This window comes from Lagopus leucura, unplaced genomic scaffold (assembly GCF_019238085.1).
Source record: "Lagopus leucura isolate 7727_CA_CO unplaced genomic scaffold, USGS_WTPT01 Super-Scaffold_100008, whole genome shotgun sequence".
NCBI lineage: Eukaryota > Metazoa > Chordata > Aves > Galliformes > Phasianidae > Lagopus > Lagopus leucura.
The window spans coordinates 3,497,877-3,519,452 of NW_024962265.1; the positions used below are offsets into that span (position 1 = coordinate 3,497,877).

The 21,576-nt window shown below is 40.4% G+C and overlaps 1 protein-coding gene across 1 annotated transcript in view; it reads left to right on the plus strand.

The window, feature by feature from the left end:
• The window catches only part of ITIH2 (inter-alpha-trypsin inhibitor heavy chain 2), a 25,339-nt gene continuing 3,763 nt past the window's right edge, over nucleotides 1–21,576 (plus strand). Inside the window, exons 1-16 of the mRNA XM_042872294.1 lie at nucleotides 1–192; nucleotides 1,792–1,866; nucleotides 5,810–5,845; nucleotides 6,572–6,744; nucleotides 7,429–7,533; nucleotides 7,869–8,031; nucleotides 9,500–9,607; nucleotides 11,138–11,266; nucleotides 11,945–12,061; nucleotides 13,361–13,529; nucleotides 14,655–14,780; nucleotides 15,604–15,785; nucleotides 16,319–16,504; nucleotides 17,272–17,411; nucleotides 17,986–18,158; nucleotides 20,076–20,210. Coding sequence (XP_042728228.1) covers nucleotides 109–192; nucleotides 1,792–1,866; nucleotides 5,810–5,845; nucleotides 6,572–6,744; nucleotides 7,429–7,533; nucleotides 7,869–8,031; nucleotides 9,500–9,607; nucleotides 11,138–11,266; nucleotides 11,945–12,061; nucleotides 13,361–13,529; nucleotides 14,655–14,780; nucleotides 15,604–15,785; nucleotides 16,319–16,504; nucleotides 17,272–17,411; nucleotides 17,986–18,158; nucleotides 20,076–20,210 — 2,101 coding nt within the window. The 5' untranslated portion in view covers nucleotides 1–108. The remainder of the gene's footprint in view (nucleotides 193–1,791; nucleotides 1,867–5,809; nucleotides 5,846–6,571; nucleotides 6,745–7,428; nucleotides 7,534–7,868; nucleotides 8,032–9,499; nucleotides 9,608–11,137; nucleotides 11,267–11,944; nucleotides 12,062–13,360; nucleotides 13,530–14,654; nucleotides 14,781–15,603; nucleotides 15,786–16,318; nucleotides 16,505–17,271; nucleotides 17,412–17,985; nucleotides 18,159–20,075; nucleotides 20,211–21,576) is intronic.

Sequence of the window (21,576 nt, forward strand, 5' to 3'; positions counted from 1 at the left end):
CAAAATACTACATAACCCCCATCAGTTTCCTTGAACTTGTCTCAGAGAAGGAAAGATCTTGTGTCTAGTCCCTATGCTGGCTGTTCTCAGGAGACAAGCAGGAAGAAAATGAAGCATCTGATCTACTTCATGATTGTGTTCCTCACTTCTGAAGTAGGAAGCTTTGATCTTGTTATCGATGGAATCCCAGATGTGAGTATCTCCAGCAGGGCCCAGGGCTGCCTTCCTTGCTGAAGTCCAGATTGGTGCTGCCACTGGCTTCAGTGAGAGCAGGACTGGGTCAGTGCTTCTTGTTCTGCTTGTGTCTCATAGTTTCTCTTCTACTCTGAGCTAAAATAGTATTGTTTGGCTTGGTTTTCACCAAATTTCACCAAATGGTCTTCACCATTACTTTTTAATGTTGTTAAAGCTGGGATAGAATGAGCAATTCCAATTTCTTTTCAAACAGGATTTGTATTTTTAACTCAGCTTTGCTTTTGCTGGTGCTTTCAGCCTTTACATATTCAGCTAGGCTTCTATGTTCATATTTTCAGTGTTTTAGATTCCATTCCCTGGATTAAGAAGAAACTCAGAATCTACATGTCTTTTTGAATGGGATCTCCTGTATGGACCACCATGAATTTCAGCAAAGTTCCATATGAACTCAGATTACTGTTAACAGAAATTCAAATACAGTGTTAAGATCCTATTGTCCATACATTCCTTGGCAGGAGGATGAGATAACTAACAGAAAAAGCATGCAATAGGATAAGATAATAATAAAAAGAGGTTTCGTTATAGTTGTGATTCAAAAGTCAAAATTTAAAGGCCTATATTCAGGTGAGATTGTATTTCAGTGTCTACACGCATTTCCACATGAATTAGAAACTGCTGCAAATTCAAATTTGCATTTTTTATTGCAATCTTTCAGCTAAGTAGGCATGAATCATGTGAAGATTTCTTTTCTTTTGCAAGACTAACAAAAAGAACCACTGAGAGGGATATTCTTTCTTTCTTTCTTTCTTCTTACAGCACCTTTCATGACACAGTCTGATTTTTATCCTAAGTTTATGATTCCTGTCAAAAATAGCCCAGAAAAATATTTCTGTGCTCCTCTCTAATCACTGTCATCATATCACTTCAACATCAATGTGCTTAAGCAATTCAAGTTTATTTTGTGCAAACCTTTGTGTGTACGCTGTCATCTAAGTTGGAGAGCAACTCATGAACCTTGACTTCTTAATTGCCATAAATAAAACTGCTAACAAACATAGAAGAGTTTTGCTGTGGTGTAAGAAGCTCATTTCTAATCTGTACAGACATGCATTTGGAAAAGATCTGATGTTTTTCTGTGTCATTTGGACAAATTTACTTTCCATACATAAGATTGGAGACAATTTCTTGTGGTTTGAGCAGAAATTCTCTGAACTTGCTGGTTTAGGTGAGATCAGTATCTGAAATGTCAACGTTACCATACAGTGACACATCCTGATGATCACCTGCCTCTTGCTTGTAATGGGCATTTCAGTCCATTAAATATTATTCCTTGTTTTGGAAGGAAAGGTTGTAAAATGGAGGTAAAAGTCATGATGATAAGAGTAGATAGAGCTGGTTGTGCACAGAGGGAAATGGAATGTATGAATACACAGCAGTTTGGTCTGAGGTGGTTTGCAACTCTACTCCATACTGGTATATGGGGACATAAATTTGTTTTGGAATTGTATTAGAGTGCTAATCAGCAACAATTCAAGTGACAAATCTAACTGCAAGACAGCAGTGACACATCTTTGTTTCCTCCTCTTTCTCCTTTAGGAAGTGGAAAATCTGATTGACATAGAAATCGATGGATTTCCTTCAAGCTCCAGGACAAGAAATGGCAGGTACCAGGTACAGTACCAGCAATGCTTCAACAAAAGGAAAACAGGAATCCCAGGGAGCTCTCCCCAGGCAGTTTGTTCCATTTCAAGGGTTGTGAATGTGCATTCAGGTGGTACCAACGGATCCTTAAATATATTGAGACATCCACACATCTAGTTGCTGATGCTACCCTTTCTGTAGTACCTAGAGCAAGGCCTTGTTTCATATCTGACTTCCTAAGGTAGAACCATAACATAGATGCCAAGAAATGGGTATACTTGTCTGTCTCATTTTGTGTGTGATACATGTGGGACTGAAAAAACATGGAAAAGAAGAACTTCTACACAGGCAATGTATGTTGAAACTCTGTAGTCCTGCAGATAGTCCATTCATTCATATCTAGTTCAGGTCAAAAGTGCAGCACAGTGTAACGTGGTAAATTGACTGGGGAAGTCCAAGGACAGGGAAGAAAATTTATTTCCAGAGTGCTGATGTGTTACAGATAGTTGTACACTGCTGGTTTCTGAAACAGAAGTATTTAAGACAACATTGCAGGAGTTTTGGGGGCTTTTTTTGTGTGTGTTTTATCAAGTACTAGTTAAGAATAATGATAATGAAATCAGTTGTTTGAAGATGTTGACTTTTATTGTGCTGAATGAAAGAAACGTTCAGAATGGACCTTGTCCTCCATCAGAGCTCTGGTGTTGCCTTTCTTGAGCTTGTTCGGTACAGCAAAAACAAAAGATCATCTTCAGTAACATTGGATTTCCCAGCATCTTTGAAGTTAAGAACAGGCAACTATGATTCATCTTTATCCTAAGGTGTTTTGCTTTTTTTTCAAATGGGCCTCACACAGAGTCTAACTGTGGCTTATTGACACCTGAAGATTCTATTACACTGCCAGAAAGATGGAATATTTTACCATAAATATGAAACAAGCCAGTTCACATTTGCCAGATTAGTATTTAAATAATCTAATGACTATCTAAGCAGAATTCCTTACTTCTTCAGGGCATCATTTCTTTCCAACATATCTTTATTAGCATATGGATTATGTTCTCTCTGTTCTCCAGCTTTCTGGATGCGTAATAATATAGACATATGCATATAGCAATTTGCAACCATACTTGTGCTTTTTATTATAGTAGATTATTTATCCTATTCCCATATATTTCCCATTCTTTACATTTCATATGAGTCTTTGAAAACCAATAGAGTGAAGATCTCAGGATGACTTACCTTTGTGTTGAGTCACAATAAAAGATTAATAAATTAGATGAAAAAAACATCTTAAGACAGTAGTTCTTGGCCAACAGCAGGCACACAGTTACTTATTGTTTTAGCACTGCATTTTTGGTCTGATTTTAGGGTGGTCCTGTGTGGAGCCACGAGTTGGATTTGATTCTTGTAGGTCTCAACTTGTATGTCTCAACACAGGATATTCTGTGATTTTATGATTTTCCTGCAGTGAGCTCATTAGGTCATTGGCAACAAGACAACAAAACTCTTCTGCAGAACGTGCTGATTAGATATAAAGACAAATAATTGTTTTCCATGCACTAGATTAGATCTTGTAGTGAAAAAAAAAGTGGTCACTGACGGATCCCAAAAACACTGTGCCTCAGGTATGCAAATGGTCCTTGAGACCACAGAAACAGAGTTGCCCATGGGATAACCTTGTGAACCTCTTGTGACGGAGCAGCATCGCAACATTCACACACAGTGATCTGGGCAAAGAGTTACAGAGAGCTAAGTATCCACAGCCTGCACAGATATCAGGAGAAGACCGGTCTCAGCGCACTGAACTTAGGGCTCTGCATCTATTAAGACTGTATCCTTAAAACAGTTCCTGAAGCACTTGCCTGCAGCCCAACCCAAACTGTGCCACACATGAGGAGTTCCACAAAACACTGCTTCTGTGCAATGCAACCATCGGCAGATCTGGATGTGGTTTAAAAGAAAGGATCAGACACAATTTTTCTTGCTAGAAATAGCACGTGCCACAGAAATCTCTTCAAGGCCTGTGTTTTCAATAACCACATCAGCACTCAAACATAAAGTGTAATTATTTACAGCTCTGTCCTCATGACCTGTTGGAATAATTAATCTCTGCAACCTTTGGGATCCCAGGGGCATGGTTGGGCCAACCCATGTCTGATCAGTAACAACAGTGGTGGGAGTCACTACACATGTGAGCAATAAACTCAGTGTCTCTCTCACTACCTCCCCTTTTCCTCTGCCCTCACAAAAACAATCAGGAAGGAAACCTAGGCATCCTGAAAGCTTTATGCACCATGTGTAAGGTGAGCTGGAAACCCAAGCCCTTTCTGAAAACCAGAAAAGTATCACAATAAATAAATTGAGAAAACCCTCCTTTGTGCTAAGGTCTTGGTCTTAGTCTTTTCAAAACAATTCATTTGTGGTTCACTTAATTTGTATTCACAGCTTTAATGTTCCTCACCCTAAGGATATGTCCAAGGGCAGTATTCATTCTTCACAGTCTGATTCTTTATCAGATGTGAGGGGTTCAGTTCACTGTACAATTATATTTGTAGAGTTTCACAATGGGCTGTGCAAGGATCAATCCATCATGCTTTGCAGAGGGTATCTACGGTGCCATTAACTTTCAGGTCCTGAAATCCCAGTCTGGATGCTTTAGGTGGAACCTGTACAGCTGTGAAACAAAACCTGAGTTTGTTCTCAGTGAGATGGGAATGCTGCAGTCTATCTCATTTTAAATAATCCTTAAAATCACTTCTTTAAAATGATCTTGCTATGAGATGTATCACCTCTTAAGCATATCTAGACTTTCCTGGTGTATAAAAAGGCTTCAAACTAAATTACTAAATGTACAGCAAGCCTTATATACACCATTTGACTGAACTGAAATCAGTTGCTGTAAGCATCATCTGTGGATTTGGGTCATTCAAGTGCTACTTCCATCTGACATAATATTGGTCTGGTTTTGTACATATTTATAATTAATCCATCAGTATGTGAAATAGTCTTCCCAGACTCCTGATCATCATCAGTGGAGTTGAGGAGTTTCATTTTGTGGTATACAGTAGTGTGTGAAGTAGTTCAGGGAGTCTGTAACATCATAAAAATGTGAGAGCTGTCAGTTTCATGTTCTATAAACCCAGCTTAAGGCAAGGCCATCATCTTCATAGCCTTTGGACACTTTAAAATAGTTTTATGTTCTTCTTATATTGTGGCACCCAAACTATATTTGGTGCTCAAGGTGAGGATGCACAATGCACAGCAGAGGGGACAACCCCTTCCCTCTCCCATCTGACAGTGCTGGGCCTGGTGCACCCCAGGGTACGGATGGTGAATCACCACCTGGAACAGTCAGCATAGTTCAGGGCATGCTATGTTCAACCAAATGGAAGTATCTATTTCAAGATGAAAGACATGATTCTGTTGGCTCTGAAGAGCTGAGGTTGTTTGGTTGTGACAATCTGTAGAGCAGTCGCAGGCAGCTGCATTGAGCAATCACATGTCCTCCTACAAGTGGGGGAGCCAAATCCCACCCCAGGGATAGACGTGTGAGTTTCAGGGAATTAAAAATAGAATGTTTCAAATGACCACAAGATGTCACCACATTTTCATAGAAATTTCCAAATGCGACTACTCATATTGCAGGAAATAAGCCAACCATTAATGAGCATTGTTTTAGCTCATCTAAGCAGTGTGTACATAATCAGAATTGCATATATGAAAATGTACATATGCAGTATGCATGTAATATGCTTATACGAGGGGTACATCCTACATATGCATATTGCATAAAACGTAGTAATAAAAGTAAATGTAATAAAAGGAATCTGCTCACTAAGCCTGAGAACTCAAATGAATTCCGATCATTTTGGAAAGCAGCTTTTGGATAATTACACTGTCTGATCTCTTAAAACAGCCACAGTCTATGCTGCTAGTTTTGCTGAAATACTTTCTCTGTATTTTTCTTTTCTAGCGAAGCACATCTGACTGGGGGTATGTTGGAGATCTGGTGAGTTTTTTTCCTCCTCTGTGGAGAAAAATATTGAATAAAGAGATTTTGTAGTTAACCATTTTTTGGAAATCAATTCTTCTGTTTGTTCAGTTCCTTGTTTTTACTGCTGGTTGGGTATTAACGTAATTTCTTTAAACAGCCGACTGTTTGCACAATGCTGTTTATTCAACTGCTCTTCTGGGGAGAAGAGTATGGTAAATATGAAGAAATGAGCAACAAAAACGATTAGACAAAGGCAGTATTTTAATGTACCAGTTTAATGCTGTTCTACAACTGCTATGATTTAACCATTTACAATACTAGATCAGTATTCAGTGTTTCAGGTCTTTTTTATTTAGGGCCTTTATTGAAAATAGTAGCTCCTTTCTCCTCAGTATATGATGTTGAGGATTGCTACATAACCCTTCTACGCTGGATTACATCAAGAGAGACTTTCCAAGGACTGATTGCCTGCTGGAAAGCAAGGAAAGCACTCCAGCTCAATAACTTCTCTCTTTCAGATAAAATGTTATAATGAATTTTATTCACATGGGTATCTTGCCACAGTCAAGGGTAAAATATTGAAGTGCCTTGAAATGGAATTCATGATCCACCTGGCTGCCATATTATAATAAAAAGGGATCGAGAAAAGGGCACTGATGCTATAAAAGGAGCTGAAATCATTCTTTAGGGTGCATTTTCTAGCTGTATCCTAAATTTATAGAGTTATTTTATCAATTACAGGTGGAGGATGATGACAAGATAGGTCTTTACAGCTACAAAGTTCAGTCCACGATAACATCACGGCTGGCCAACACAATGATCCAAGCCAAAATGGTGAATAATGCAAAACGGCCCCAGCACATAGTGTTTGATGTACAAGTTCCCAAAGGAGCTTTTATTGACAACTTTACTATGTAAGTAGTGGGCAGACATCAGCCTTGTGCTCTGACAGGTTCAATAATAAGGGTGAAAGTGGTGGGAGAGAAGTATTCTTAAAAACAAAGCACTTTCTATCATTTGCCAGCTTCAGTGTAATTTGAGTGTGCTTTCTCAATGAAAAAAGGCTTATGTCACTGTACTATCTACCTGTCCATCCCTTTGTCCCTGGTAATTACAGGGCCGTTGGCCAATGTCAACAAGAATTGACAAAAGGACAGGTCTTTGGCAAATTGACACCAGATCAAAGGAGAGAGAGACCCAAATAAGAGCTCTTGCTGAACAGCTTTTTTCAAAGAGGCAACAGCCAGCTCGCTGGTCAGCAGACATGAACCCATCCATGTTTCAAAACAGCAATGACATGAGTAACTGCTTGTCTTGCCCAAAGCACTGGAAAGTGTGAAGAAGGTGGAGAAGAGCAGTTCCTCCTTAGAATACGAGGGTGCCAGCTAGATGAAATAAAGAAGCAGCTAGGCAAAAAGATGCAGATTTGCTGGAAAACAAGCTTCATTCATTTGATCTTAAATGAGAGCCTTATTATTTTATTTCCCACTGGCTATTAAAGAGATTAGATTTGACTGATTTTTTATTTTTTAAGTAAAATAATAATTACCCATTATGAAGTTTTTTCTTTTGCAAATGGACTGTCTTCTCTGTCCTAGGGATGTCAATGGTATAACATTTACCAGCTCAATTCGAGAGAAGTCTGAAGCCAGAAGAATGTACTCCCAAGCAAAAGCCAAAGGCAAAGCTGCTGGAATAGTGAGGTATAAGGATTTTGGTATATGGATACTGTACTGAACTTATTCACAGGACTGAGCTGACCCATCCCAGGAGGAGAGGTATAACATCCTAGTAAGAAAAATGGGTTGGAAAAGCAGGTTTTGCTTACTTATAGCAACTTTGATGTTTAAGTGTCAGGACTTAACATGTGCTTCTGCTTTCAGCTCGATAAAATGTATTGTGCTAATAGAGAACAGCAGTTCCCTGGTATAGGTCACAGTTAAAACTGGGTTCAGAAATGTATAAATCTAAAAATAATGCAAAGAAGCTCTCATTTTCCTTGTATTTTCTCAAAATAACTCCACAGCTAACTTTTCAGGAGCAATGCCTTGGATATGGAAAACTTCAAAACTGAAGTGAATGTGCCCCCAGGAACAAGGATCCAGTTTGAGCTTCACTACCAGGAAATGATTCGAAGGAAACTGAGCTCCTATGAGCACGTTATCTCACTGAAGCCGGGGCGATTGGCGAAGCACATGGAGGTAAAGTAGAGCTGGTGTGTGTAGGTAGCATCCTACAAGTGAATCTTTCTTGAGAAGGCAGAGGAAGTTTCTATGAGCCTCATGGCAGGCCATTTCTTCTACTGCTCCTTCCTTTAATATTGGCTTGAAACAAATAGCCTCAAGGCCACTTGGCAGGCCATCAGGAGAAACTTCAAACTCATATATCTATATGAGTGATCAGCAAATTTATCCTGCCTCCTGTCAATTTCAGGTTGGATATTAGGAAAAAATTCTTCTCAGAAAGAGTAGTGAGGCATTGGAACAGGCTGCCCAGGGAGGTGGTGGAGTCACCATCCCTGGAGGTGTTCAAGAAACATAGAGATGTGGCACTGAGGCCATGGATTAGTGGACATGCTGAGGGTGGGTTGAAGGTTGGACTGAATGATCTCAGTAGTCTTCTCCAGCATTAATGACACAGTTGGGCATTTCCTGAACTGTGGCTGACTCATGTCAGAATCCTTTGGACTAACCAGCTTTGGTCCATGTATACCTCTGTGTAAACTCACCCTGACTGAAGGAAAGCAAATAAGATGTGCTGTTTATTCGGAGCAGGGCTTTTCACAATAATCCCAAATTCATTAGATAGTGTCCTATTAGAGCAGATGTTCTCTGTAGGATAGGTTCTCCACATCTGGCTGTCTAAAAATGATATGCCTTATTCGTACCCTCTTGCCCATACTTTCCAAGAGTATCCTCTATCATCTGCCAAGAGACAGAATTCAGGGCTCACTGGACATTTCCATCTGCCTGTTCTCATGTTTCTATGTCATAAAAGTTTTTCAGTTTTCTATAGCTTCAGCACAAGCTGTAAACCCTGTAAATCAAAGTCTGCTGTTCACATTTCCTTGGTGCAGGCTGTAGTCTGCTTCAAGCTTTCTAAAGGCCTGAGTAAGTCCTACTGAAAGGGACATTGTATCTTGCTTCCTAGTAAACTTACTACTAGAACTGCAACCACAAAAAGCCTGTATCTCAGACCAACAGGATAGAGCCTTTATTTTCCAAATCACTCTGGCCATCTAACCAAAAGTGAAAGTACACTCCATCCTATGCAGAGGAGAATAGAACTCAATATTTTGTGTTCTTCCTGGCCTCAGAACCCGAAGCAGCAGTTAGGCAGAGTCAACTCATACTTTCCTGAAAGCACAAATTGGATTTGTGCTTTCATGCTTTGACCTTGATTCCTATCCTGTTAGTTTCCATAAGGGGAGGCAGAAGGATAAAGAATGAGCATTTCTGCCAAATTCATCCTATTCTTTGGACATATATTTTGTCTTTCCATCATAGTTTTAGTATTACATAGACCCCCATCCCAAGTGAAACTAGCCCTACAAGAGCATTCTCAAGAATATCCCACTCTCCTTCTGGAGTTTGCCTGTGGAGGGTTTATGGGATCCTGACACAGCAGTGGCACTGCATCATACTAAATGTCCTCCTTTCCTGCCTCCAGGTGGATGTCCGCATTATTGAGCCACAGGGAATTCGCTACGTGCATGTTCCCAATTCGCTTGGAGATCATTTCAATGGAATCACCACCATCTCCAAGGGAGAGAAGAAGGTAACAGTTACAGAGTGGAAGCAGCAGGACACTTCAGTTTTCATAGTTATTCCTTCATAGCCATGATATTTTCTCATACTTCCTAAAAGCATTTAAAAATATGACCAAAATACACTATTTTCATTATTGCTATCTAACCATATGTACAAGGTGCTCGAATACTACAGCAATACAGAAACAGAGTGTAGACCATCTTTCTTTGTGCAAATCTTTCAGTTTGTAATTCTGAGAGAGCAGTACACAGGAATTGCTGGACATGAAAAAGGTGGATGACGAATGTCAAGTAGAATAAACACTGCTCCACAATCTCAGTTCCAACTGGGAACATCTACCTAGGAAACTTTTTTAGGACTGCTCTTCTCCCTGACGTGCCTACTCTACCTTTCTCTATCATAGCTCTCATGTGTGGATAAACCTTCCAATAGCAGAAAGTTTTCCGCAATAAATGTCTATCAGTGACTCTGGGAAGGTACAACTCTTTTCACTTTCTGATAGAGATCTAACACAAGGTGTGTAAATCAGACCCAGAAAGTCTGTGTATATTACTATCATAATTTATCAGGCGGTACTGTTCCTTGATATCCAGGCTCAGCTTCATATCTCATTCACTCACATTCCTATTTCAGCGAACTAATTCAAAGGTAATGTAGGCAGATATCATCTGAGAGAGTTTAATCAAGAATTTGAAGGCAAAAAAGTGAACGATAATTCAGAGCCCCGTTCACCTGCTTTTATGGCACATTCTTCTCAAGCCTGAAGGTGTTATTTGTTGCCATTATTCACCTTTATTGTTATGGCAGTATTCTTAACAGCATATGTGATAGATAGATATATAGCAAAATGTCCCCAATATTAAAATAGTCCCAGGTATTCATAACATTAAAAGAGAGAGAAGGTTTCACATTCCAAAGACCTTACAAAGAAGATGTTGCAGAAACTGCAAGCATACAAGACAGTTTGCCTCTGGATGCATATATTTTGATTTAACTTCTTAAGAAATTTTGAGTGATCTGTCAAAGCAGAGAAATGCAATGCAAAGAATAACATAACATCTGCATAACCAGTCGCAAGACTAACGAGAAGAACTCTACCACTCAGTTTGCAGACAAATTACAAGCTTTCTTTTCTTCAGGGGAAAAAAAGAAACAACAACAAACTTACTTTGAAAGCTAATTCAAAATATTGATTAAGCTCAGCATAGTTTCAACTAAGAAAATGATAAATAAGCCAGAATATTGCTCTCTAGAAAAGAGTTGCCCAGCTCTGATGGAAATATTTGATACAGAAGATATGAGTCACTGTGCTTGTGTCACAATTGCTACTAATGAATCAGCTTACCCAGGCAAATCTCAGCGCAGTTTTTGTTTTCAAGTGACAAAGTCCATTTTCCATTTAAACTGGGTGTGTAAATAAAGAGAGAAGAGAATCTTTCTGTAAAAGAAGATCTTTCATAAATGGATGAACTCTCTATTTCAATGATCTGCCTTTCTCGCCACTCCTCATTAACTGATGATCACTTCTCATTTCAAGGCTCATATTTCTTTCAAGCCCACAATGGCTCAACAACGAAAATGCCCCACTTGCTCATCCACAGCAGTAGATGGAAATTTCGTGGTGCAGTATGATGTGAACAGAGAGAGCACAGGTGGAGAATTAGAAGTAAGTATCTCTGTTTAACCAGGACCAGTGAATACAGGAATTGCTGTCATTAGGCAAACTGTGCTAAACCTCATCATTGCATTACTTCTGCAGTTCACTAAGCAGAAATTAAGCTCCACTGGTACGTGCAGAGAGGACAAGATCAGAAAGAGCTTTGTATCCAACTGAAAGAACAGAGAGATTTTAAGTGGATAGAACAGATTTACTTAATTTATGACTAAGTCACAGTCCTACAGACAGTCAGGAGCAGATTTCTGTCTTGTCCACAGGCCAATGTCTTTCATATCTAGCAGTCATCTGGTGATTTAATGTTGAATCAAAGGGCACTCAGTGGAAGTTGTACTGATTTATTACAAGAGAACCAGAACATCGATATTTTCATGTTAACATGAAGCAAAGATATGGGAGTTGAATTATTACATAGAGAATAGTCTTTTTAAAAACATGTTTATTCATTGCTATGCCATTGCATGGCAGTTGTCTGAGAACCAGGCTCTGCTTTCCTTGATAAACAGTAAAGAGTGTAGACAGTGCATGGCTACAAATACACGTGTACGTGCAGAACTGGAAGTAGCAACCAACCCATTGAGAGTAACAGTATTTTCTGCTCAGTTATTATCTTGGCATCTTTAGCACAGCTCATTTTACAGCAAGATTTATTATTATTTTATTTTGCAGATTTTTAATGGCTATTTTATTCATTTCTTTGCTCCGGAAAATCTTGATCCCCTGCCCAAAAACATTCTGTTTGTTATAGACGTCAGTGGATCAATGTGGGGACTGAAAATGAAACAAGTAAGTGTTTGACTTCGAGAATCTCCTGCCAACTTTTACCATGTGCTTTACCATACAATTCTATGGCAGGTTGCCATTCAGATTTACCACGTTTGTTCTTTACACTTTACTCTGTCAAATGCTCACTGTATTTGGTGAATATTTGATGAATCAAAGAGTTCATTTTACTCTTTATTTGTAATACTCCTTTCCATATTGTAAAGAAGAGATGATACCATTAGAACACTGATTTTAATAGTAAAGTGAAATTTTATTTGACAGATCATAAAGCATTTTATAAAGACCTTGAATCCCTTTTTTTTTTAAAATCTCCCTCACTATATCCTGGGAAAGTCTCAGTGAAGGTACTATAACCCTGCCTTCAAAAAGTTACGGACAAGTTGATGGGTTGGTGATTAGGCTGGATGATCTTCCAACCTTCATGATTCTATGATTCTAAGTTGCTGACTGCCCACTCAAGGGCAGTAAGAGTGGATTAGACAATATAACTCGTGGAAAAAGAAGGGCAAGAAACTTGATTTATTCTGCAAAAAGAAGTCCTGGAGAAACATAATCAGCTTTCAAATATATTTATTTCAAGAATTGTTCCAAAAGAAAAACCCAACAACTGACATTAATGCCCACAGAGGATAGAATAAGATGGAATCAGATGGATTTACAGCAGGAAAGATTTACATCAGATAATACAGAAAAAGCTTTGTAGTGCTAAGGGGAAAGTCTGTGAGATTGTAAATCATGTGTCATTGAAGATTTTCAAGAGCTGGATATTAGTCTGGGATGATCTAAGGATGTTTGAATTTGCTTCAGTGTATAATACCAGGGCTTGGCAGATTTCTTCCTTGGGGAAATCAATGCTGCAAAACTGGGATGTAGGCTAATCGTCACTTCTTTAAATCACATATTTTCAAACAGATGTTACCCAGCCCAAAATGACAGCAGTGCAGGCAGAGTTAAGTCACCTCAGCTAGTACAAGTAATTCCTCTCTCCTGGACCACAGTGTCTCACAGACTGCTTCTCTCTCACACACTCTTTGTTAGCAAGTGTTAAGCAAGGATGGGTTGAGGCACATGGATTTGTTCCTGCTAATTGCATTTTTTCCCCTGTGTTTCTTTAGAGAAAAGTTCTACTTTATGTTAGAAATATGTAAAAAAGAGATCTAGAGAACAGATGCTGTTTTTGGATTCCAACGCTCACGTTCCTATTCATCACAGGCATCTGTTTACTTGCAGCCATGTTAAGAAAATGCTTTAAAGAAAACAAAGCTTAAACCTGTTATTTCTGGAATTTCCTCTTTTCAGACCATCGAGGCCATGAAGGCAATATTGAGCGAGCTCCGTGCTGCTGATCAGTTTTCTCTTATTGACTTCAACCACAATGTCCGATGTTGGAGGGATAATTTAGTCTCAGCTACCCCAGCACAGGTTGAAGATGCTAAGAAGTACATCCAGACAATCCATCCCAACGGCGGTATGAGGTTTTGATTGCAAGGTGCTCTTGACACTTAGGTATCACAGGAATGGATACCTCAGACAAAATTCAGATTGGTGGAGTATTCTTAACAAAAACTCTGAATCCTGGTTTGGGAAAAACATGTCCTGGGCTAAAGGAGACCAAAGCTTCCACTTTATTTTGTTAGGGAATGGGATGGCACCTCCTTCCACTGAATAGGCTGACAGATGGGAACATAGGGAGAAAGTAAAAGAGCTCTAGAGACTTCTTCCTTCTTAGCATCACCATAGTATCATGCTCCCAGCAATGAGGTATGTCTATGGCTGCACGTCACCTTTGCATTACTATGGCACCATAGGACAGCTGCTTTCAATCTATAGGGCCTACCTGCAGCCTTACAGAGCCCAAGTATCCATGAAAGATCAGCCTTATGAAGCAGAGTCTCACAAGCCTACCTCTAGGGTCTCCAAGGGCTATAGGTTGTAGACTACCTGATGTTCTTTTAAGTGCTAACCTAGGCAAAGTGTCCATCCTTTTTATGCTTCATTTCCTTGTCTGGTAAACAAGAACAGTTGCCTTTTTCAGACTTTGGAAGCTTCACTGCGGTCCGCCTGGAATTACTGGTAGTAGGAGGGATGAGGAGCCCCATATGGGGACAACAGCCCAGTGCAAAAGGGAGTATCAAGATCTGCTCTCTTAATGGAACTTAGGGCAAAACGTGTAGTGTGCCTATATACAAATGTGCTTAAATACTTACAAAATATGTGTTCCCATATTTTAAAATCACCATCATGCTGGTGGACAAACTCAAGAGCAAATAGATTATAAGCTATTTCTATTCACAGCACTATGACACCAATCTGACACTTTCCATTTCAGTAAATGCTGTAACACTAAATGAGGAAAACAGTGAAAGGTCTATTTAACACAATGATCAGCATGCAACAATTTTCAGCTTCTGTTTCCTTAGGGAACCAGAGTGGTAGCAGATGTACCATAAGAATCACAGAGGGGAGGTTTTGCTGCTTTAATCTCAGGTCTTTGTTCACGCTGATTAATTCCACTAGAATCTCAGAACTGATCTGTATTTGACAAGACACTCCACAAGATTCAAACCTGTTTTCTTCATTGTGTCATTGGCAGGCACAAATATCAATGAAGCTCTTCTCCGAGCCACATTCATCCTGAATGAAGCCCAGAATTTAGGCATGTTGGACCCTAACTCAGTTTCCATGATTGTATTGGTTTCTGATGGAGACCCAACTGTAGGTAAGGATTCTGCTTTAAATTAGAAGAAAGGACAGTGGAATTAGCCTCATAAATGCAAGCAATTCTTAGACACTTCGATAGTAAGTTAAAAAAAAAATCTTATTTCTTTCAATGGCTGCACTGCTGCAGATGCTATAGATGCCATGAGGCTGTGCATGTGAGCTTTCACAAAAGATGAGCAACTACAGAGATGCATAAGTCCTATAGGAGAGATAATCAGAACAGTGTAAGAGAAAATCTCCTCTTCTGATAATTCCAACTCTTAATATTACTCAGTCCCAAATGTAACATCAAAATCTGGAAAATAAGGTAGAAAGCAAATTGATCTGGATTGAAATTGGTAAAGGTCAGAAGTAATCCATTAGCATAAGATGCCAGCCCATAAGACAAACTGCCATAGGTTTGTTAAAAAGCCAGTCCCAGTGGGAGGATGTCAACAAACAAAACCTGTATGGAATTGTATTAGCCTGCAGAGAGCTTGAAGGAGAAATTCTGGGAGAAGTCTAGATGCATTATAATTGCAGACTCCCTGAGAAGTTAGTATGAATTCTGCAAACACAAAGAATATGTATCATATACCAAAAAAAAGTTCAAAAGAATTATCTTCAGTGGCAATAAGTTGCTAATCTTCATCCTGAAGAAGCCAAAATGTCACTTTATGTAGGCTTTATCTGACCAAATGGAGATTTAGCAACTAAGCCAGCTTCCTCAACGTTCCTCATAATTAAGAGAGAACCAGAGACACTTCAAGGGCACGAATGCGCTCATCCTAATGGAGACGTCCACCGTTGCTCAGATGAATGTCACTCTGTGTTTCTCGAAGGTGAGCTAAAGCTGACAACGATCCAGAAGAATGTGAAGCAGAGCATAAAGGATGAATTCTCTCTCTTCTGCCTCGGCATTGGGTTTGATGTAGATTATGATTTCCTGCAGAGAATCGCAACTGACAACCGTGGCATGGCCCAACGGATTTTTGGAAATCAGGAGACCTCTGCCCAAATGAAGGTACATTTCTAGCCCATTACCTTTTAAGCTGAGGATCCAGTTTTGCTCATAGCTGAAGAGCTAACTCCACTAACTAGAATGGAGTGACTGTGGATTCACAATTCAGAGAGGTGGAGGTCATTAAAGTTGTTCTTTGTTTTGGAGAGTTGTGCAAGATGACAACCATGCATTAGCTTAAGTGCAAAAATTAGGTGAGAAGCAACCATGTTGCACAGCCAAGACCTGGCCAATCTTATGAGGCACATAACACACCTTTATTCAAATCTTTTAGTTGTAGCATGAACACATTTTTAAGAACAACCCATGGACCATCCCTTGGCTTCCACAGGATTTGGGCCAGACCTCCTTGCTCTACCCATATACAGATGTTCTAAGGCTTAATTATAAAGCCTAATTTACTGGGGCAGGGAAAGTCCTTCTTACCCACTGATGCTCCCAGTTTTGTCACCTGCTCTCCTCTCAGTCAGGGTGGCCCATGTGGGAGGCTTGCTTTGGGTACAACAGACTCACTTCTCTGTTCCCTGCCATCTCAGAGATTCTACAACCAGGTCTCCACCCCACTCTTGAAGAAGATACAGTTCAACTACCCCCAGGAGTCGGTGTCAGATGTCACCCAGAGCAGCTTCCACAACTACTTTGGTGGCTCAGAAATAGTGGTGGCTGGGAAGGTTGACACTGCAAACCTCCAGCACTTGGAAAGCGTAGTCACAGCGACAGCGGTGAGTGGGGCCCTCTCTAGGATTCCTGCTCTTGCAGTTTGGGCTGGTTCATTCACTCATGTGTCCAGTCTCCTTGATGGTTGTGTTATGCCTGTTTGGGTCCTGGGTGGAAGTGTGGGGAACCTCACAGGGGTTTGTCCCACAAGGTTTTCGTAACAGCTTCAAGTTACAGCCAAGAGCAGTCACTCTCTGAAGCCTTCAGAAGGGCTTGCTTCTTATAAGAAATGTAATGTACAAAATTCAATTCCAAATCAGAATTTGTTCTAAGATTATGAAGTCATCCTTCAAGCCTTATGGAGGTGCAGGGAGTCCCCCTAATGTATCTCCTTTCATGGCTGAAACTGCCGCTGCTGGGGACTTCAAGCTGGCACCTCTACATGGTGATAAGTACTTGTATTATTCTTTCATGGTATGCCTTGTGGCATATTACTCATTTAATGGCTGTTCCTCCACTTGGAGAAGAAAGAGGTGAGGAAGAAATACATCTGGATCCTTCTTTCTGAGGAGGACTTAACAACACTTACAGGGCTTGGAAACTGTGATTTGATACTTGCTACAGAAATCAAACATGTTGAATATTCTTCACAGCTGAAACACTGCTCCCCTTCCAATGGAGTTCTGGGGCTTTCTGAACTGTAAGTGACTGTGTGCAGAGCCAGAGTAGGTCCTTCCTGCCAAGCATCTCAGGAGTTGACAAAAGGGGACCTCAGAGACACCCCATTCACCTGGCTCACTCTTGTTGTCCTTTTTTCTTATTTATTGCATAGGCAAATGCAGAGCTTGTCATGGAAACCTTGCGAGATGTTGAAGAGCTGGATGGTTTCATGAAGAAAGACAAATATGCAGATCCTGAATTCACTAGGAAGCTGTGGGCCTATCTGACTGTCAACCAGATGCTGGCAGAGAGGTGAGGAGAAATGTAGTCTGTGATGGCAGGGAAGTGAAGCATGAGAGCAATCTGGTCTTTCCTGAGACCACAGGGTTTCAAATGAGTAAGGTAAATAAATAAGAGTGAAGATAGGTGATATCTTCTGTCCTCACACTCCCATCTTAGCACTCATAGATATCAGGTAATAGAGTTTGGGAGCAGTTAAATAGAGGAAATCTCTGACTTCGACAGACCCGGGTGTGGAGCTGACTGGAAATGAAAAGAATTTGCTTTTCTGAGCATAAGAGCTACAGAGTTTCAGGAAAAAAAGCCCTTTGACTTTAGGAAGTCTGATGAATCCCATGTGAAGAAGAATGAGGTCTTCTGCTGGGACCAGAAGATGAGACTGAGCTTCTGTGTGTCCAGACCAACATCCACAGAAGCCTAGAAGAGTCTGCTTCTACAGTGTGTTCGTGTACGCCTTCAGCCTTGCCTTATTGCAACATCTGCATCCTACCACCTTGGCTCTATGACTGCTCTGTGGTGGAGCCACAAACACTGTGGTTGCTGTGAGGAGCTACTAACTATGCCTTCTGCTTTATCTTCCACCCAGAAACACAGCCCCCACTGCAGCTTTGAAGAGGAACATCACCAAATCCATCCTGCAGATGTCCCTTGACCATCATATTGTTACACCCTTCACTTCCATGCTGATAGAGAACTCTGAAAAAGATGAGATAATGCTTGCAGATCAGCCCAAAGACCCTAGAAGAGGATGCTGCTCAGGTCAGTGTCTCAGGCCACTACACTATCTGTCATTTTGGATTTGTTATCATTGATTTTTTAAAACTAACATGTTCATTGTTGAGATGGGCAGTTTGTGCTTTTAGGACAACTTTCAGGGAAAGCTGACTAAATCTTCAGTCACTTTCACAGCATCCTGTTAAGCAAGTGCTCTTTGGAGCTATTGGATTCAGTGAGCATTGGATGTGCTGATATTAGAGAGATAAGCTTCCCAGTAAACATGCTATGTCACATATGGAACATCTTCTTTCTGGGGCAGATACGTCTAGTTCCTCACAAGCTGTAGAATTGACCAATCTGTATCTCATCACCACTTTCTTCTCTTGGAAGCTTCCCAAGGTTACTAGCAATCAGGTGTGAGTATATGTGGTATCTGAGATGTCATAATAATATGGAGTGCCTCATTAACTAAACTCCTGGATTACTCCTTTAAACCCAATACTTCATGTTCCTTGTTACAGCAACCTTATTTCTAGCCAAATGAGGTGAAGTAGCCTTGTTCTGGCATCAGCTGATAGGGCCCATTGCAAAGCAATGACTGTGGGTCATCCCCATCCAGTTGTTTTGTGTCCTCACCAGTCAGCAATTTGAAAAAGCACGACTGTTGCTGTTAGGAAAACATTACCGACGCAATGTAAGGAAAGCACTGAAAGTACAAGAGCAACTCTTTGGACAACTGAGTCTAATGATTTGCAATTTATTAATAAATAGGAGAGTTTGAATTGTCTAAGAAGGAAAGAAGCAGTCTATGTTAGGGCAATGGACAACATCTGACATGTCACACTGCAAGTGATGGTGACTTTGCTAAGAGCCCAAGCACATTCAGCAGACTCAGTTCTCACACTCCTGGTTTACTATAACCATGTCCTGCCTCAGTGAAATGAAATTTTCACGTCTGCCAGTTGTCATTTTCTAGTTCATTTATTTGTCTTTTCAATTCGAAAGTCTGCAGCTGAGATCCAAAGAGAAATGAAATGTTTGTTACTCACCTCGTGTGCTACAGCTCATGACTATCAAACAGGTGAGCACAGGAATGGCACGTATTACTGTGCAAATTCATGACAGGTGACACCAGCAGACTAATTCAGATCATGTTTCTTTTGTTCTAGAATTCAAAGGACTCGAGTGATTTTAACATTAGGTCCTTGTGTCCTTTGGTGTTTGACAGAGTAGTCAAACATTGACAGCACTGAAATCAGGGTCAAAACGGGCAGTGGAGCATGACTTCTGAACCTTAGCAGAGAACAGAGGCTGTAGAAGTACTATCAAAGTGATTTGACGAGTGACAATCTTTGCTTGTGATTGTGTAAAACATGCAGTCTGTACCAAAATGTTTGTGTATGCAAGGCATGGAATGGGTAATCTGAAGCAGCCTTCTGTCTGTCCCTTTACAAACTTAATTAGAGCTCCTCTGTCTGCGTGAGCAAAGGCTTAGTGTCTTCCACTGAAATTACACATTTTCAAAAGATTGGTCAGTTGTCCTTTTATCAGAACAGACTGATTGCAAAACTGAACTAAAGCTTCCTGCCACATCTACCCTCTTCTTGGGATCTCTAGATTTTAAACATGCAGTTTTTCATTTGGCAGAACACTCGCAGCATTGCTTTGAGGGTCTAGCTGAAGTGGGTCCCATTCACATGAATGAGAGTTAAAATGTCAGCCTCCATTTTTCACCAATATCTTATGGGAAGCTTAACTGAAATGGTAAGTGAATCATGTTACCCTGATGGTGAGATGGAGCAAATGGATCCTTATTGTAGATTTGCCTGTAGTAAATAGTGCCGTGCCTACTTTACGTGGTATAATGATATCAGGCTCTGATTCAACACATTACTTTAAAAATTACACTATTAAAATGTCTTCACTAATGAAAACCTAATTATGACTGTCATTTTACAGGCACTTTAGGATTAACTCCAAATGCACCTGATAATAATAAAGGTATCCCATCCTGGGCCAATGTCACCGCTGTGCCAGTCAGCTTCATGCCTGAGCAAAGGAGTCCTCCTGTGTCTGCTGTCAGCATAAACAGAGGTAAAAGCTACAGCATTTCATAAGGTCATAGAATCATAAAGTCATAAAGGTTGGAAAAGACCTCTAAGGTCTTTCTTTGCAAATAAGCACCATGCATCAGCACTCATTACACCATAAACAAATAAAGGAAATAATCATAATTGTTGGGCGCTCTGGGAATTTCAGCTTCAAGAATGATTTAAGCCAGCACTTGTTTAGAGGGGGCAGCTGGGATGAAGTAAAACTGAATGTGTGAAAGGCTCTCAATTCAGCCCTTGTAGAGGTCTGTGCATGGCACAGTCATTGGCCTCATACATGACAGGCACCTCAAAATCCATCTGGTGCCCCAGGATTGCACTTTTCCTTATAAAATATTGAGCCACTTTGACTTAGAATAGATGAATCTGTAAAAATATTCCCTAAATTACAAGAGTGAGACTAGTTCAGACCCAAATAGGCTCTAATAGTCACCCCATCTGCTGCTGTGTTCTCCCCAAGGCTGAGGCTGCTCACGGGGCTTCTTTGCAGTAGCAAAGCTAATGTGAAGTTGCTGTTATTGTAAATGGCAGCAAGAATGCTCTGTGGAAGATAAAAATCTCTGAATGCACTGATGATTGATGGGTCCTGTTAACACTTGGGCCTTTGCCACATCTCAGTGCCTGCTTACACAGAGCATTCAGGAGAGCCATTGCCTATAAAAGCAGTATAACTGCAATTGCTCTGCGAGTGTGCTGTGTGTGGATGTGTTTATTTATACAGCTGTCAAACAAAGAGCTATCCAACACCTTTCCTGTACAGATAAAGGGTTAATTTAAGACAGAGATAGTCAAGAAACTGCTTGGAAAAGAAGAGGAATGGGGCAAAGTGACCTGTCCACTGTATGTACATATTTTGCACTGGAAATTCTTTGCATTCTGAGAACTGATCAGAACAGCATCAAGCTGAAGATCAAGCAGTTAGTGAAAATAAGGAAAAAAGATTGAGGGCCATCTCCAATATTCTGCATATTCAGAAGATTTAATATATTCAGAAAGCTTCTTCACTCTTTGGAATTTCACAGAATCACAGAATCGTTAAGGTTGGAAAAGGCCACTAAGATCATCCTGTGCAACTGTCAACCCATCCCCAACTTGCCCATTAACCATGCCCCTCAGTGCCACATCTACTCTTCTCTTGAACACCTGCAGAGATGGTGACTCCACCACCTCCCTGGGCAGCCTGGTCCAATGCCTCGCCACTCTTTCTAGGAAGAAATTTTTCCTAATATACAATCTGAACCTTCCCTGGCACAAATTAAGGCACCTCTCGTCATCTCTCTGTTACCTTGGAGAAGAAGCCAACCCCCACCTCATTATAACCTCCTTTCAGGGACTTGTAGAGAGCAGTA